This window comes from Etheostoma cragini, chromosome 2 (genome assembly GCF_013103735.1).
Source record: "Etheostoma cragini isolate CJK2018 chromosome 2, CSU_Ecrag_1.0, whole genome shotgun sequence".
Lineage (NCBI taxonomy): Eukaryota > Metazoa > Chordata > Actinopteri > Perciformes > Percidae > Etheostoma > Etheostoma cragini.
Genome location: NC_048408.1, coordinates 13,552,733 through 13,569,299, shown reverse-complemented (window position 1 = coordinate 13,569,299; position 16,567 = coordinate 13,552,733). Strand labels below are relative to the sequence as shown.

At 40.1% G+C, this 16,567-nt stretch overlaps 1 protein-coding gene across 1 annotated transcript in view; it reads right to left on the bottom strand.

Moving 5' to 3' along the window:
* Positions 1-12,866: 12,866 nt before the first annotated feature.
* mogs (mannosyl-oligosaccharide glucosidase) overlaps positions 12,867-16,567 on the bottom strand; it is a 6,610-nt gene continuing 2,909 nt past the window's right edge. Inside the window, exons 4-5 of the mRNA XM_034889660.1 lie at positions 15,713-15,906; positions 12,867-14,640 (exon numbers count right to left, since the gene is read on the bottom strand). Of these exons, the coding sequence (XP_034745551.1) occupies positions 12,870-14,640; positions 15,713-15,906 (1,965 nt within the window). The 3' untranslated portion in view covers positions 12,867-12,869. The remainder of the gene's footprint in view (positions 14,641-15,712; positions 15,907-16,567) is intronic.

Sequence of the window (16,567 nt, the reverse complement as noted above, 5' to 3'; positions counted from 1 at the left end):
TGGAGAGATATAGAGTCTGACGTTGCAACAAGTGGCAGCAGTGTTGAGTGGTAAACCGTAGTAATGATTGTATTTCTTTCCCCAGTAAAGACTTACAATTTCAATTAAACGAATATTAAAGTAAAGACGGTCTCGTTTCTCTTGGTATCACCCTCCACCTCTGAGAATAACACGGAGGTGAAATGTCTCAACAGGGCTTAGGTATCCTCCAATTTAATTTTAACCGTCCTCTCATGGTATGAGAAGTAAGACAATGGTAGAAAAAGTGGACAGCAGTGCCGTTTGACTGACTTGATCACTCACAGGAGAGATATTCCAGTTTTTGGAGGTAAGAAGCCACGCAGCCGCCAGTTCAGAGGGTGTAACGGGAAGGTAACGAGTAATAAACATTCATACTCTCGGGGAGTCTGGAATAAGATTAGGGAAAAGAGGGAAGACAACGTCATCATTTTATAATATTCCAGGATAGACTTGAAGGAAATAATACTCAGGATATAGTGTAGATGTTGTGTAGAAAACAGTAAAGCAACAAACTAAAAGACAGTTAATAAGCTAAAACTCCAAAAACCTGAACAAATAATAAGATATTCACCCAAGTTGGAGTCTGCCAGGCTGTCTTTGAAGTAAACAATATTAATTAATAACTTCATTTAAAAACAACAACAACCCTGCAGTCCAGTTTTATTCATTTTTCCCCTGACATCCTTCCTATCCGCCTAATATCTGGGCCAGACCGCGTGGCCTACATGTTTTCTATCAGGTGAACTCTTCCTGGCAGTCCACCGCTTTAAATTACTTTCACAAATTCTGTGCCTTTCTTGTGGTCGCTGGAAATTGTGGTCGCTTACACCATCAGGGCGAATAACTGCAAAGCCCAGTCTAAGCGAACCCCTGGCCTTTAAAAGCATTCAGGAGTCGATAACACCCCTGAGGTGTTCAGTAGTTGAACCCAACTGTTCACATGACATTTCAACCCCCAAAGCATTTTTTTCTGTTTTCTGTTGCCGGGTGCACTCCGTGGTCACACTTCCTATTACAAAAAGTCGATATTCTTTTATAGGACGTTGCAGTCAGTAGCAGACCTCTGGCACCAGTTGGAAGTTCAGGACCACGGATAGCGACGCTGCAGCAGCATTCCTCCACACATGGACCAGCAGCACCCAAACACTTTCAATTTACACTCATTGGTTCCTGTGGTTCTGCATGCATGTGAATGGCGTTATTTCAGCATAAAAACCAACCCAATCAGACTAATTCAAAGTAAATGCTAACACAATGATTTTATAGTAATTCTATATTGTTTGTACTGTATGTATACAATTATTTTAGTCTTTTTAGTTACACCAATGATGCAAGACACACACAGCTTCCAAAAATAAATATTCTACTTGAGTGTTTCCATTTTCTATTTAATTTATGCTTAAATTCCACTACATTTGTGGAATAGTGTAATATTGTGCCATTTACTCCACTACATAAGAGCTTCAAAAGTGTAAATGTAAAATATGCTGCATTTTTATGGATGAAAACCCTGAAACAATTAGATCCACCATGGCCAATTACAACCTTAATGTACTGCTCAGATGACAATGTATGAAATATCATAATCTAATAATAATAATAATAATAATAATAATAATAATAATAACAACACTCACAGGAGCCAATTTGCACAAAGTCTTAATTTTAAAGCTGTAAATGCATAACTTTTACTTGCGATGGAGTGTTTTTAGTGTGGATATATACATATATTTTTGTATACATACAGTATATAGCCTTTATTGACAGCAACATACGAACGAAATGAGAGGTCAAGACTTTACAAGCAAGAACGCATAAAGAGAGGGGAAAAAGTATTTGATCCCCTGTTGATTTTGTACGTTTGCCCACTGACAAAAAAAAAAGATCAGTCTATAATTTTAATGGTAGATTAATTGGAACAGTGAGAGACAGAGTAAAAGAAAATCCAGAAAAACACATGTCAAAAATGTTATAAATTAATTTGCATTTTAATGAGGGAAATAAGTTTTTGACCCCTCTCAATCAAGATTTCTGACTCCCAGGTGTCTTTTAAATAGGTAACCAACTGAGATTAGGAAGACACTCTTAAAGGGAGTGCTCCTAATCTCAGTTTGTTACCTGTATAAAAGACACCTGTCCACAGAAGCAATCAATCAATCAATCATATTCCAAACTCTCCACCGTGACCAAGACCAAAGAGCTGTCCAAGGATGTCAAGGACAGGATTGTAGACCTACACAAGTTCGGAATGCTAAGCAGCTTGGTGAGAAGGTGACGACAGTCGGTGCGATTAAATTGCAAATGGAAGAAACACAAAAGAACTGTCAATCTCCCTCTGTCTGGGGCTCCATACAAGATCTCACCTCGCGGTGTTGCAGTGATTATGAGAACAGTGAGGAATCAGTCTAGAACTACACGGGAGGATCTTGTCAATGATCTCAAGGCAGCTGGGACCATAGTCACCAAGAAAACAATTGGTGACACACTCTGCCTTAAAGGACTGAAATCCTGCAGCGCCCTCAAGGTCCCCCTGCTCAAGAAAGCACATATACATGTCCTTCTGAAGTTTGCCAATAAACATCTGAATGATTCAGAAGACAACTGGGTGAAAGTGTTTGGTCAGATTAGACCAAAATGGAGCTCTTTGGCATCAACTCAACTCCGTGTTTGGAGGAGCCGGGATGCTGCCTATGACCCCAAGAAAGACCCTCTGCAAAGAGGAGTGGGCCAAAATCCCTCCAGAGGTGTGTGCAAACCTGGTGGCCAACTACAACAAAAAACTCTTACCTTTGTGACTGCCAACAAGGGTTTTGCCACCAAGTACTAAGTCATGTTTTGCGGAGGGGTTAAATACATGTTTCCCTCATTAAAATGCAAATCATTTCATAACATTTTTGACATGCCCTTTTCTGGATTTTATTTTTGTTATTCTGTCTCTCAGTGTTCAAATAAATCTACCATTAAAGTTAAAGACTGATCATTTCTTTGTCAGTGGGCAACGTACAAAATCAGAAGGGGATAAAAAACTTTTTTCCTTCTCTGTAATATAAATGGACCATCCCTACCTTCACGTGACTAAAGAAACCATTTTACTAATAACCACATCATTTCTTCAACTGTACTGAAAAGGCCCCTGTGAGCTCTGGTCATTTGAATGGTATCAGAGATCTGTTATTTACATGATTAACTGAAGATAAAAAAAGCTTGTGGCCTATATGGAATAAAATATAGTGTGACTACTGCAGCACAAAGAAACTAGTAGACAAAATACACAGTCTGCTTATACTAGACTACTCAAAATGTAATGTTATCTCGTTTAATACTGAAGGAGCAGTGGAAAATGTATCAAAGAATCTCTGTCATCTTTTTTAAGGTAGTGTATGATAATAGCATATAAGCTCTTTCATGGCAGCAATGACATTCTACTGAACAAATCGTTTTCACCTCAGATGTGCACTCTAATTCTAGGCCCAGAGATGTTTAGCTTTGAGGAACTGCCTCCAAGTAATCCAGAGTCTATTAAAACCAATCTGATCACACAGAGTTCAGATCACGGGATGCTGTTATGATAACTGCAGTGTGGCTAACCTCTCTCCTCCATAAAATGCCACAGCACAGGGACTAAGTAATGGATTTATGTAATGTTAGCACTTACTGACATTATAGCGCAGAGGTAACTTCATACCTGTGAAAGTTAAATCAAAGCCTTTGTTTTATTCCTTTCCTCATCTGAGCACTCTAAGACAAAATGCTCCTGTTTCTTAGGGAACGGTGTGGTAGGTTGAGAAAGAATGTAGAGGAATACAGACTTGCTTCCATGTTCTAACAAAGATATTGACTTCAAAAGAGGTTCAAAGTAAGACTGGCTAAGGACAGAAGATGAAACGTTGCTTTAATGAAAGGATCTTTGGCATGTCTACTGAATGGATCATTGCAGTAAAGCATAAGTGGAATGCTAGACCTGATCTAAAAAAGGTTCAACTTGTAGTATGTCTTATTAATTTGAACTTGGATATGTGTAACAAATTTCATGGCAATCCATCCTACAGTTGTTGAGATATTCCACTAAAACACAAATGACAACCTAGCAGTGTTGTGACCAAGTCATCTGTGCTCAAGTCATTTGGTCCAAGTCTCAAGCAAGTTTGGAGTTATGTCAAGTCCAAAATCAAGTCAAAAACTGTTTACACCCAAGATAAAGCACTCTTAGGTGTAGTATCCAGGGTTTATAAAGAGAAAATACACTAGAAAAAAAAAGTATGACATTGAATATAATCTGTATTATAATTATTGATATTTAGTGAAATTAATGTAATAAAACCAAAACCAGATTATTTCTTTTAAATACAAAAGTGATTACTCGTGGCACAGCCAATGTGGTGGACTGGTCCGACTAATGAGGCTTCCTTACGGGTGTTTGATGTTATGTGATGCCATAGCAAGGAGTTTGACTTGACATACTTGATACTTAGACAGAAATGTGACAACATTAAATTACATTATTTTATATTTAACAGCTAAAATTCAAACTTATGAATACACACAAGTCATCCGAGTCATCATGCTTCAAGTCACATCAAGTCTTGAGTCATTAACTTACAAGTCCAAGTTGAGATTTAAGAAATTACTTTTTTGTCAAGTCATGTCATCAAAATGGAGACTTGAGTCGACTCGAGTCCAAGTCACCAAGTCTGAAGACCACATCTCTGCCTTGTAGGGGTAGGGGAAAACAAATTGAAAATCATATGTATTCAAATTTTTTGGGTGACGATTTTGTAATTGATTCTATTGATATTCTTCTTTTTTAAACCAATGATTGACCTAAATATTTTGTGTGTATACAGTACTGCCGACAGCGACTACATCATATACGTTTACAGGAAAACTGACCAAAAGCAGAAGATGCCATGTCGGGTTCTTCTTTAGAAAATAAATACATGTTAGACTGACTGACTGACATATGATATGCCTTCTTCTTAGAACTACAATTTGTTTTTAGAAATGTCTCATCATGTATTGTCACTAGAAGTGCATTATTCAACTTTTGTTTTTGTTAAAGAAGAAAAAGAAAATCGCAATACTCTATACTATTGAATTGCAATACTTCTGGAAATAAACGAATGTCAGTAAATTAAAATCGCAATACAAGTCGATTCAGCAGCCATGTATTGTAAAAGAATCAAATCGGGACAAAAGCATACCGTCCTAGCCCTACTATCCATCCAGTAGATGTTGAGATATTTCACAGGAGAAGTGAAAGATTTGACCCGTGGCGCTTTCATCTTTTGGGCACCATGAATACAATTTAATGGCAATTAATCCAATAGTTGTTGATATATCTAAGTCTGAACCAATGTGGTGTAGCAACAGACCAACATTGCCACCCCTAGGGCCATTCCAGTAGGATTGCTAAAAGAAATGCTCCTGTAAAGCAAAAGCACAGCTTATTTTACGTCAAATAAATCGGGGTTTTTCAAAGTACAGTAGTTTAGTCTCTACAAACTTAAAAAATGTTCTGAAAATTACAGACCTACTCTGACTTGCAGGTTAACTGTTGATTAAATGGTTGATTGCATTGCTCCAGCTGTACTGATTCTGTGTGTGATGCCTTTTATTGCTGTTATAACTGACCAGAAAGAAGAGACTTGTGCCCCAGGAGGACTTTTCATTATACTGCCCCCTGGCTGTGTTACTTTTTAGGTTCACTCCTGGACAGGGTGTGGGAGTTCTGCTTGCAGGTGGGTGCCTGATGGAGTTGAAGAGGCAGTGAGGAGTGACTGCCCTCTAGATCACCACCTGCAAGATGAAGGGTAGGGTGGACAGTAATGTCTGTTCTATATTTTCTTATTTTGACTTAAAATACTATTTGTTAGTGTCCATAGGATATACAATTAGAAAAAAGATGCTATGCAGGCAACCCTTAGCTAATCTAACCCGGTAATACAGACAAATGTTCCAACCTTCCAGGGACAAATTGTCCCTTGCTGTATTGAGATTTTCTAAAACAAAACTACAAACAACGTATCCAAAGTGTTACCATTAAGCATTACCTTTTAGAAGATACTAAATTCAGCTTCAGACGGAGCTGATACAAAAGTAAGGATGCAATCTACAAGCTGTGGCTTGTTGATTTGAAAAACTGTGCAGCAGTCAAGCTATTGAGATAAAATGAAGGCACATCGATAGATCTTATACCATCTTTTTGGGTTCTGTCCATGTTAGAATTTAGTCTTTCAAATTCCCATGAAACAATGGCCTCAAGTCTCAGCCAGAGACCAGAGGTGACCGGAGCCCATTCAGCAGTAATTCTTACAAAGTCACAGTTATTATTTTTTTTGTTATCATTATTGTTAATTTGTTCTAAAAAGCTAATTGTAATTCTGGTGTTAGCCATATCCGATAAGTAGAAGACTTTCATCCATTATTGAAAATCAGTAGCCAGTTTCTGTTCATCTATGGATTTGCAATAGGGATCCTACATAGAGTGTACAGTACAGCTCCAGATTTCATAGACCTTTTAAACCCAGACTAACTGTTGTTTCAAGATCATAAGAATTAAAGTGTTGAAGTTCTCATTCTGGCGTCACATTCACATTACTACTCAACAGCATAAAAAAATCTATCATTTAGTACTTAGTAATTCTTACTTCAAAATGAAATTTATCTTACTTGATGTACAGTAGCTCCTCAGAGTCTCAAAGCCTTGGCATTTTGTCAACGAACTATGCAACCCACACTGTTGAGAGTAAATAATAGAAGAACCTTATCCATACCAGGAAATCCACTGAGATGCAGAGGCTGCCACTTACAGTTTGAAATAAAAAAGCACTCCAACCCTACCATGATCTGAAGAGGTTATACAGTAAATACTGTACTGGATATACAAGAAAAGGAAATAACAAACAGTGATTTTAAAAAGACAAGATAGGCTACAGCTTACTCTGCATCCATATCGTCATAATTGCACACAGATCACACAGTACACACGTTTACATTCAGCCTGTACTATGTTGTACTTTTGACTAATGCCTTTTTTAAGTTTGTGGATCTAAAGCAGAATTTTTGGAGCAATCCTAAGAAAGCCAGGCTTGCACAAGAGCCGGAGAAATCCATCTGCCTCCCCCAAATCACATTCTGACATGTCTCACAGTCAAATCTCTCCCCAAGGCGCTAGATGAGGGAACATCTTCAACATAAACCTGGGTACAATAGGGCCTGTAAGATACCGAAAAAATGGATTGGGAGTGCAAAAAACAGAAACCTATGCCGGAAACACGACTTTCTATAAATACAAGATACTCGCCTCAGCTGCCAAGTTCGTTATTTTCTCTCCCTCTCTCTCTCTCTGTCATGTTGGGCTCTGCATAGTTATATATACTACATCATCATTCAAACACTGGGCAATTGAAAGTAAAATAGAACAAATAAGAAAAATAAAAGCAGCGGAAGCGTGGTTCTTCTTTTGAAGGAACATCTCTCTCCTGCTCTTCCTCTGAGAGTGGGAGTGGGTTAGGGAAGCCCGGTACCAGGCCCCGATGCTGCTGTTTGTGTGGCAGGTTTCCCGTGCGATCCAAAAATACTTTCGCACTCGCCCACTTTGGTCCCCAGCCGCCTGTACTCTTTGGTTCTACAACAGGGATGGGTGAGAATCATATTCAGCTCTCATATCGTGATTGCGGAATGCCCCAGTGTTTCTTTAACTATGCCCCCAGACTCCTCCACACACATTGCACTCGCATGGCTTCCACCTTGCCCTCTTCTCTGCTGGATACATGCTTGCAGTACTCTGACAGTCAAATTCTTGGGCCTGATCCAGCTGCTGTACCTGCTGTTACACAACGGCTTGGACATGTTCAAGAGATATCTGTAAAATACCACAGTAAATTTCCATATTTTTAAATGTTTGATTCAAACTAAAGAAAGCCTTCACTCCTAAGCAACTGATTGCATGCTATAACAGTAGATACGTTGTCACTATGATTTCCTCTAGGTTATTTTTTTACCAGATGCAACAACAATCCCCTTTAGACTGAAGCTCAATAACATCCCCTACACAAAATCATTATAACGCAACATGGGACTAATTCTATGTACTTTTGAGCAACAGAAGTTGACGTCTACATATTCTAGTCTCTGACTCATCTGCTCCCACACATTGATTTCTATTTGTTGCCCCTTTCCCCTATCTTCTGACACCACAACATGTATGAAGGATCTCAATGATAATACTGAGTAACATGGACTCAGTAAAGAGACATGCAATGCAAACAGATTCAAACAAATAGCTAGCAGCAGACATATAAGAAAACAGATGAAGAATGTTAAGAGCTTGCAGCTAACAAAAGTAACTATGGAAACGGCCAGCTCTACATTGCACTAGCTGCCACAGCTCTCTCCAGAAATAAAAACTGTTGGGCTAAGAGCGAATCAGGTAAAGACAAAAGATCCCGGGTGAACCTATTTATAGTGGGCCTTACATAACATACATAGACCTATGTTGGCTGAGGCAAGTTTGGTGCTCAACAGTAAGCTTCTGGGGGCAAAGGCAGGGTACAGAGAGCTAGAGATGCTGGATCCTGGAGGGTATTTTATAAAAAGACAAAGTATAAACAGCAATTAGGCGAGTGTGGATGATGATGCTGATGGCAACTGAATTAAATAGAGAAAGGAGGGCTTGCTGCTTTGATATTAAAGAGAACAAACACTGTTACACTGTCCTGGGAGGGCAGTGATGTCAAATCCGGAGTTCCACGGACAACATTAACATGAAGTGAGCTAATGAAAATTGACACATTAAACAGTTCATAGCCATGAAGCTTGAGGGAATCTAAAAGACAGAAAATGGATAATGCATACGTCACAAGGAGCAGAAGTTCATTGTCAGTTTGCCCAAAGGTCTTGTTTATGTGTATGGGAGGCATAAAAGTTGTGTCAGAGGAGCACACACACACACACACACACACACACACACACACACACACACACACACACAATACCATGGCCTCAGGACAAAACATCTGACATCTCCAGTGAGATGATATGAACATATAAGCCCACATACGCACATAAACCTTTGTGAGAGCCACTGTAATGCAGAAGCAGTGATCATCTAGAAATACAGCCTGCCATCATATCTTAAATCAAAATGGAGCCATTAGCATAATTATCCACTTATTCCACTTTAATTCTAAGTAGCTCTCCATTGTAAGTAAAATGATAGCTAAGCTGTATTCAAAAAGCCTCTTTTACACTCACAAATGCCTTATTAATTAGCTCCCTCTAGCATAAGTTCCCAGTAATTGCATTCAATGCAGCAGTCAGTGCTACAAGGGGGGTATTTCCAGCAACTATTCGACAACTTTATAATTACTCTCCAGATGTACAATGATATTCATCATAAAAATATTCTATTTCAAAACCAAGGAAAAACCATTTGGACACTGCATTCTCTCCATTTTCACGGCAGTCACTAGCAAATTCATTGGTTGTAGGCAATCACAAATTATTCCCTATATTGAAGCTCTGATAAGGTTGGGATGATATGCAAATGAATACTCCCTGACTCATCTGTTTATTATGCAGTCACATTAGTTAGCTCTGATGCTGTTTGGCTATTATCCCATCTCACTGTGAAAAAGGGTCTTGGGTGAGGGGGATGGATTGCGCAGTAAGTGCTTTAGTCACACAGATTGTCCGCACTCTTCAAAGAAATAAATGCATTTCGACTGTAGTGGCATGGAAGGGATGTGGAATCCATTGCCTTTGAGAGAAAGTGCGAAAAGCAGAGGATATGGCTCATCTGTGTCCAAATCCCTTGATAGCGTGTTTTGCGTTAATAGGTCAAAGGGTCAAATGATGAGCTTGTGTCTCCCAGGACTGAGCCCGAAGGCAATCACTGCACATAGATAAATCATACGCTAATTTTTTTTATAGATCTAAACTCAGGATTCAGTCACATGAATGTTACTTAATGTGGATTTGAAACTTTTTCCTGGTTGCAGACAGGTACAGTGTTTATTTGTGTTGCTGTTAATCTACAGTATCTACTATGAAAAGAAAAACAGAGACATAATGTAGCTTCTAATAAATGTGGTGAATTTACCGATCTGTGGCTTCACAGCCAATCTGCTGTTCTGCTAACTGATAGAGACATTTTTTTTTAGCCATGCAATCTTAGTGCACCATGCTAAGCCTTCAACTATACAACTGCACATCCAGTCCAATCAAAGAATTCATAAAAAGTCTAGAGGTTGGAACCCAGTCGTCATGCACACAGACTGAGAGCTTGTATCGGTGCTCCCGGTAGCTACGTTTTGTGTCTCGTGTCAAAGTATTAGTAAGAACATTGCCACTGTATCCCCCGGTGTGTGAATGTATGCCAGCACTTCCAGTAGTGAAAAGAATCTGACATCTATGTACTCTCCATGCCTTTTGATTTTAGCTAATTAAGCACCAAGCCCTCACAGCAACTGCGCTCCATGGAAACCATGTGAAAAAGCAGATTGACGTAAGCTGGAGGCCTTGGAATGTGCAATCTAACAAAGGACAGAGGACAGGGCTGCTGTACTTAAGGTCACACTGTGTTGAAGCTACTGTCTGTTTTGACTGACATCGGTACTGAAAATGCAAGGAGTTGACTGACTGCAAGCTAAATACAAATGTCCTGTAATTTCAATACATTATATTACATGCAAAACAGCGTATGTCACTACCTATGTCAATAGCTGGAACTGGAGGCAGGTAACGATGTTGGCTTCTTATTAATATTGCATAATATTAATATTGCGTAATATAAGCAAATCAAATTCCTACTGTTAAAGCTGTACATTGGCTATGAGGATAGAATAACCTGGCTCTCCACTGTACTGTCAAAAATACATTAAATAATACAACTTTTAGATCTTACTTGTATTTTTGGAATAATATTCACCCACAGGCATTTTGGAAGTATTAGAAAGATTTGAAAATTACACGAAAAAGGAGCCATGGTGGGATTTTATCTTTCATCAATAAGAGCAACTTTACTGATCCAAGATATAAATGTGCACACATTCAAAACCTTGTAATGCTGACTGATGTGACTGTACATGTGTCTACTGTAACACCGGGGGATACAGTGGCAATGTTCTTATTAATACTTTGACACAAGATATAAAACGCAGCTACTGGGAGCACTGATGCAAGCTCTCAGTCTGTGTGCATGACGACTGGGTTCCAACCTCTAGACTTTTTATGAATTCTTTGAATGGACTAGATGTGCAGTTGTATAGTTGAAGGCATAGCATGGTGCACTAAGATTGCATGGCTAAAAATAGTGCCTCTATCAGTTAGCAGAAAAGCAGATAGGCTGTGAAGCCACAGATCGGTAGCTTCACCACAGTTATTAGAAGCTAAATTATGTCTCTGTTTTTCCTATTCATGGTGGCTACTACAGATTAATAGCAACACAAATAAACACTGCACTCTTTTTTATGTTCATGCACATGTTGTTTACAGCCTTCTTTAATTATTAATTCGTATTAATAATTATAACATTATTAATTAAGGACAATACATTATTAATAGTGGTTGCAAAGAAAGATTACTGAGTCAGCTGATTCTTTCATCCACAGCAAATGACAAGTGGCAGTAGAATAATCACCAATTACAAGCACCCTGTGCGAAGGTGTGTGTAGGATTTGAGTCACAACAAACAAGCTCAGCACATTACCAAAAAAGTACAGCATAACAAAAAATATATATATTTAAACCATTTATTGTTTTTAACAAAACAAAACCAATGCCAGTCAATGTTGTATTTTCTTGCCAGTCAGCCAACAAGTTGGTGACTGCTTTAAGAAGCAGTAATTTTAGAAATGTTGATTGAGACTGCATTATCATGAGACTAAAATCAAACAATTAAATATCAAAATGACCACAATCATTAAGACAGAGATTTTTGGACATACTGTATGATTAAAGACAAATGGCACAATAAAGAATAATCACATGTTTTCCCAGATAAAGACTTTTGACAAATCTGATAGTTGTTCATTTAAAGCATCACACATATAGTGTATAAGCATGAACCGTTCCCCAGAAAGATGAACAAGCGGTTTGCTGCATTTTAAAGAAAAATAAAGTAATCCCCGGTCTTGATTTTTGTTATTAAAATGTTGCAGTGTGACACAATGAAGTTGCATGTAGGATATGAGTTCATTAAAAGGTGCTCTAAGCAAAGTTGGGTGACAGCATTTCTTGTTGACGATTGAAGTATTCTCAAACCAAACGAGACTAGTTCGCCCCTCCCTCCTCCTCATCCGCACACTAGCTCCCAACACACACCCCCAAAACCTTCTTGTTGGTTATTAGCTGGAACGCTGAAACACTGTTACGTTTGGTGGTGGAGCCTAGACTGTCTACAGAGAACGCTTTTTTTTTGCATTGTGTTCAGGACAGGCAACTATTGGAGAGTGAAGAGATGTTTTCTTTATGTGACCAAAAAATTCTGAAGCCCCAAAAAATTTAATTAAAAAAATAAATCGCTTAGAGCACCTTTAAGTGTTTCCTAAATGCATCTTAATTATTAACAGAAAGACTAGGCTAATGGCTTTACATACAGCAAAGAAAGGGCAGCTGCACTTACACTTGCTTGAAATCCCCCTTCCAAGAATACTTGTGTAAAACTTGGTATTTTAATTTAAAGTGTGATCATGAATGCCTATTTTTTAGCTGAATCTTGTAATTCTTTTAGTTTAATCGACCAGACAAGACCTATTACTATACCTTGACACCTGGTCATGTTGTTGTTTCAATCACATCCAGATAAATGAAGGCCAATATCTTAGAAAACAATGAATTCTATAGAATCAGTACTGTTCAGCCATCATTAATACTATCAAGGATGACCAGCCGGTAAATGGATGGCTTCCTTGGCCCCTGCCAGTGCTGTCATTGTACTGTTCCCAGATATACCCTGTTTCAACATACTGTCTATAAACATTATTGATGAGGTTAGTCCTGAGTTCCTTATAAAGAGCAGCTGCCTTCTCTTGGTAGGGCCCTTCTGTGTTGCTATAGTGGTGCAGGGCTCTGACTGCCAAGTAATTGATGTTAATCCATATTGGTCCCCTCCAGTAGGGGGCATCGTGTTCTGTGTTTCGCTTCATATACAGAGGATCAGCCTTTGAAATTGAACGTAGGCCATAGGGTGTCCACAGCTTATTTGAGTCTCTCATGTCCCGGAAGATATGTTCTAGTTTAGGTGAATCAGCTGTAAGAACGTGCAGTAAGAAAGGGAACAAGCTAACATAACCCAAAGCATTTACATACTGCAGCTTGGGGGCCCGGCGAACTGAGCGCACAAGTCGTGCCACAGGGAACTGATGACGAGGTTGTCCGGGAGGCACATACACCTTCTCCTGCTGCAAGGACACTGCCTGGGTATGGTTGCCGTAGTCACTAAAAGCATGAAGTTGCTCTGACCAGTGGAGCTCATTCAGCAGGTTGTTGTCACTGAGCACTTTGTGGGAGATTTCATAGTCATGATAAGGCTCCCCTAGAAGGCGGGCTATACTTGCCATGATGCCTGAGGACAAGGCCATCCAGCAGTGCAAATCCACATGGCGCTCATCCGATGATGGGTGTGAAGCCCGAGGATAGTCATCCAGCCCAGAAGTCAAGGTCTTGGGATTGAGGAAAAGATTTGTGTCCTTGTCACGTCCACGCCAACGATAAGAATTTGGTAGGGGCCCTGTCTGTGTGGTGTTGTACCATTCAAACCAGGTTTTCAGTCTGGGGAAGAGCCGCCGGAGGAAAGGCAAGGTTGCTTGAGATGCTGCCTTCTCTGGATTTGAAGAAAGCTGTTCGATAAGTTCCTGAAGAGCCAAGAAAAGAGTAGGAGGGTTGGCATTCTCATTACGCTGTACTACAAACTCAGCTGGGACTTTACTGCGAGCCTCATCTCCCAGGATCTGCTCACGGGGAATCCAGCCCTCTATATTCATCAGGTCTATCCAGTGGGCAATAGCTTCCCTTGTCACCTGGGGATCCCATTTGCTCAGCAGGAGCTGGTGGAAGCCCTCGTCCCAAAGGAATCCTCTAGGAAAGAAAGACCGTGATGGTACAGCAGTGAATAAAGCGCCTTCAGGGTACAGAAGCGGGTATTCATTGTAGACTGACTGTACCACTGACTGCCCATAGAAGTAGCCCATTCCACCCAACATGTTGCTGAGTGCCGCCTTGGCAAACTTAATATGTGGCTGGCTAAAACCTTTGCTCTCAAGCCCAAAGGTCTTCTCAAACTTAGTGTCAAACTCAGCTTTCCTCTTTTCCAACTCCTGAGTCATGATTGAGCCCACTAGTTGGTTGGGACGGCTATGGAAGCTCCCAGACTCAAACAAAACTTCAATCTGGAATGGCGTCTGGACGGTCACCTGGTGAACGACAAAGTCAAATTCTTTCCTTGTGTCAGCGGGTTTCTGTTGGTTTTGGTGGTGGGGGGGCTTGTAGGTGTCTACAGCTATGTAATGCCTCTTCTCACCAGAAGGAGGGCTGTAGACAAACCTGCGGTTCAGACTGTGCTTCACAATGTCAGTCAGCTTCTCCAAGCCAGGAGAGACAGTCTGAAGATAGTTGTAGCTGGAAACACAAGAAACTATGGTTAACTGTTTTTGTCAGGAAGAAAAGGGTTATGGTTCTCAGAAAGTTTGCTGATCCCGAGCCGCCCAGATTCCCTGCCGGATCAGAATAAACGTTCTGTTGCTTTCATTACACAGGTTAGACCTTGCCACTTGCTACCTGGCGCTGGCTGAATTTGAGTTGCCACAGGTGGTTACATCTGCTAAAGTCCGTGTCAGAGCTGCCACCCGCTCTCCCTCAACTGAAGTCATCTCCCAGTAGTGGGGAGTGAGGCAGAGGGACAACAGGTTGAGTGAGCTAGCAAATTCTTGTCTCATTTGTGGTCAGAGGACCCATGGGAACGCAGGCGTGGAGGCTTTTGTACCTGAGGAGACGTTATACTCACGCTGTTGTTTATTTGGTTCTTAGGACTTTGCCAGTGATTGACGTCCTCTAACTGTTCCAGTTGCTTATCCTTACAGTGGAGAAAGAGCGGACAGCTCAGTAGTTGTGTAACTGTGACTTCATGACATTTCATTAAATTCTGAATCAGAAGTAATACATTATGAAAAATGTATATAAAAGGAAATACTGTAACTGCCTTATGTTTTCAAAATCTGTCAAAATAAAGCAGACACAAAAACCTTTTAATTAGTTTATAGTCATACAAGTGATCTTAACTGCACTAGCTATGTTCGTGAAGCCCAAACTGTTATAGTCTTAGAGTCTTTTATTGTACTGAAAACTTTCCTAATTAAGAAAGTCTAATTCCTCCAATGTTTTTGAATAACAAATTGATGAAAGAAAAGCTGAGAATCCTGCTTTTGCCGCCATCTAGCGGTTGGATTTCCTTGTTACCCCAGTAGTAATGTAGAATCACATGAAAACATAACATTACTACCAAGTATCATCCAAAGACTGGTGCCGGGAATCCGGAGAGGTCAAACAGACCTCCAGGTGTCAGGGTCATAGAAATTGTGCTTTTGTTCTTTATATTATTTAAACTTAAATAACCACATGCTTTTTTTTATTGATCACTCTCTTTTAAAACTGCTGCCTACCTTTCCGTTCTCTCCTGTATTTATGCACTTACCTTGCATATTTGGCACTGGATAATTCCCCGGTAACTGGTTTTCGGAAGGTGATCTTAAAGTTTCCAAGCTCCTCTGAGAAGCCAGTGATCGATGCAAGGCGGTTTCTATCCTCAACGTGAGCCTCCAGTGAGCCCTGGGTGTCTGCTGCCGCGTAAAACATCAGAGAGATGACAGGCGCTTGAGGGGCCGAGCTCTGGAGGGTAAAGACAAAAAAAAAAGCCTACAATTATCAAAACTTAAAACATTAAAACAACAAAATCATTGAACATAAGAAATAACTGCAATTGCTTGGTACATTTTAAAAATATACACTCACCGGCCACTTTATTAGGTACACCTGTCCAACTGCTCGTTAACACTTAATTTCTAAGCAGCCAATCACATGGCGGCAACTCAGTGCATTTAGGCATGTAGACATGGTCAAGAGAATCTCCTGCAGTTCAAACCGAGCATCAGTAAGGGGAAGAAAGGTGATTTGAGTGACTTTGAACGTGGCATGATTGTTGGTGCCAGAAGGGCTGGTCTGAGTATTTCAGAAACTGCTAATCTACTGGGATTTTCACGCACAACCATCTCTAGGGTTTACAGAGAATGGTCCGAAAAAGAAAAAACATCCAGTGAGCGGCAGTTCTGTGGGCGGAAATGCCTTGTTGATGCCAGAGGTCAGAGGAGAATGGCCAGACTGGTTCGAGCTGAGAGAAGGGCAACAGTGACTCAAATAACCACCCGTTACAACCAAGGTGGGCAGAAGAGCATCTCTGAACCCACAGTACGTTGAACTTTGAGTCAGATGGGCTACAGCAGCAGAAGACCACATCGGGTGCCACTCCTTTCAGCTAAGAACAGGAAACTGA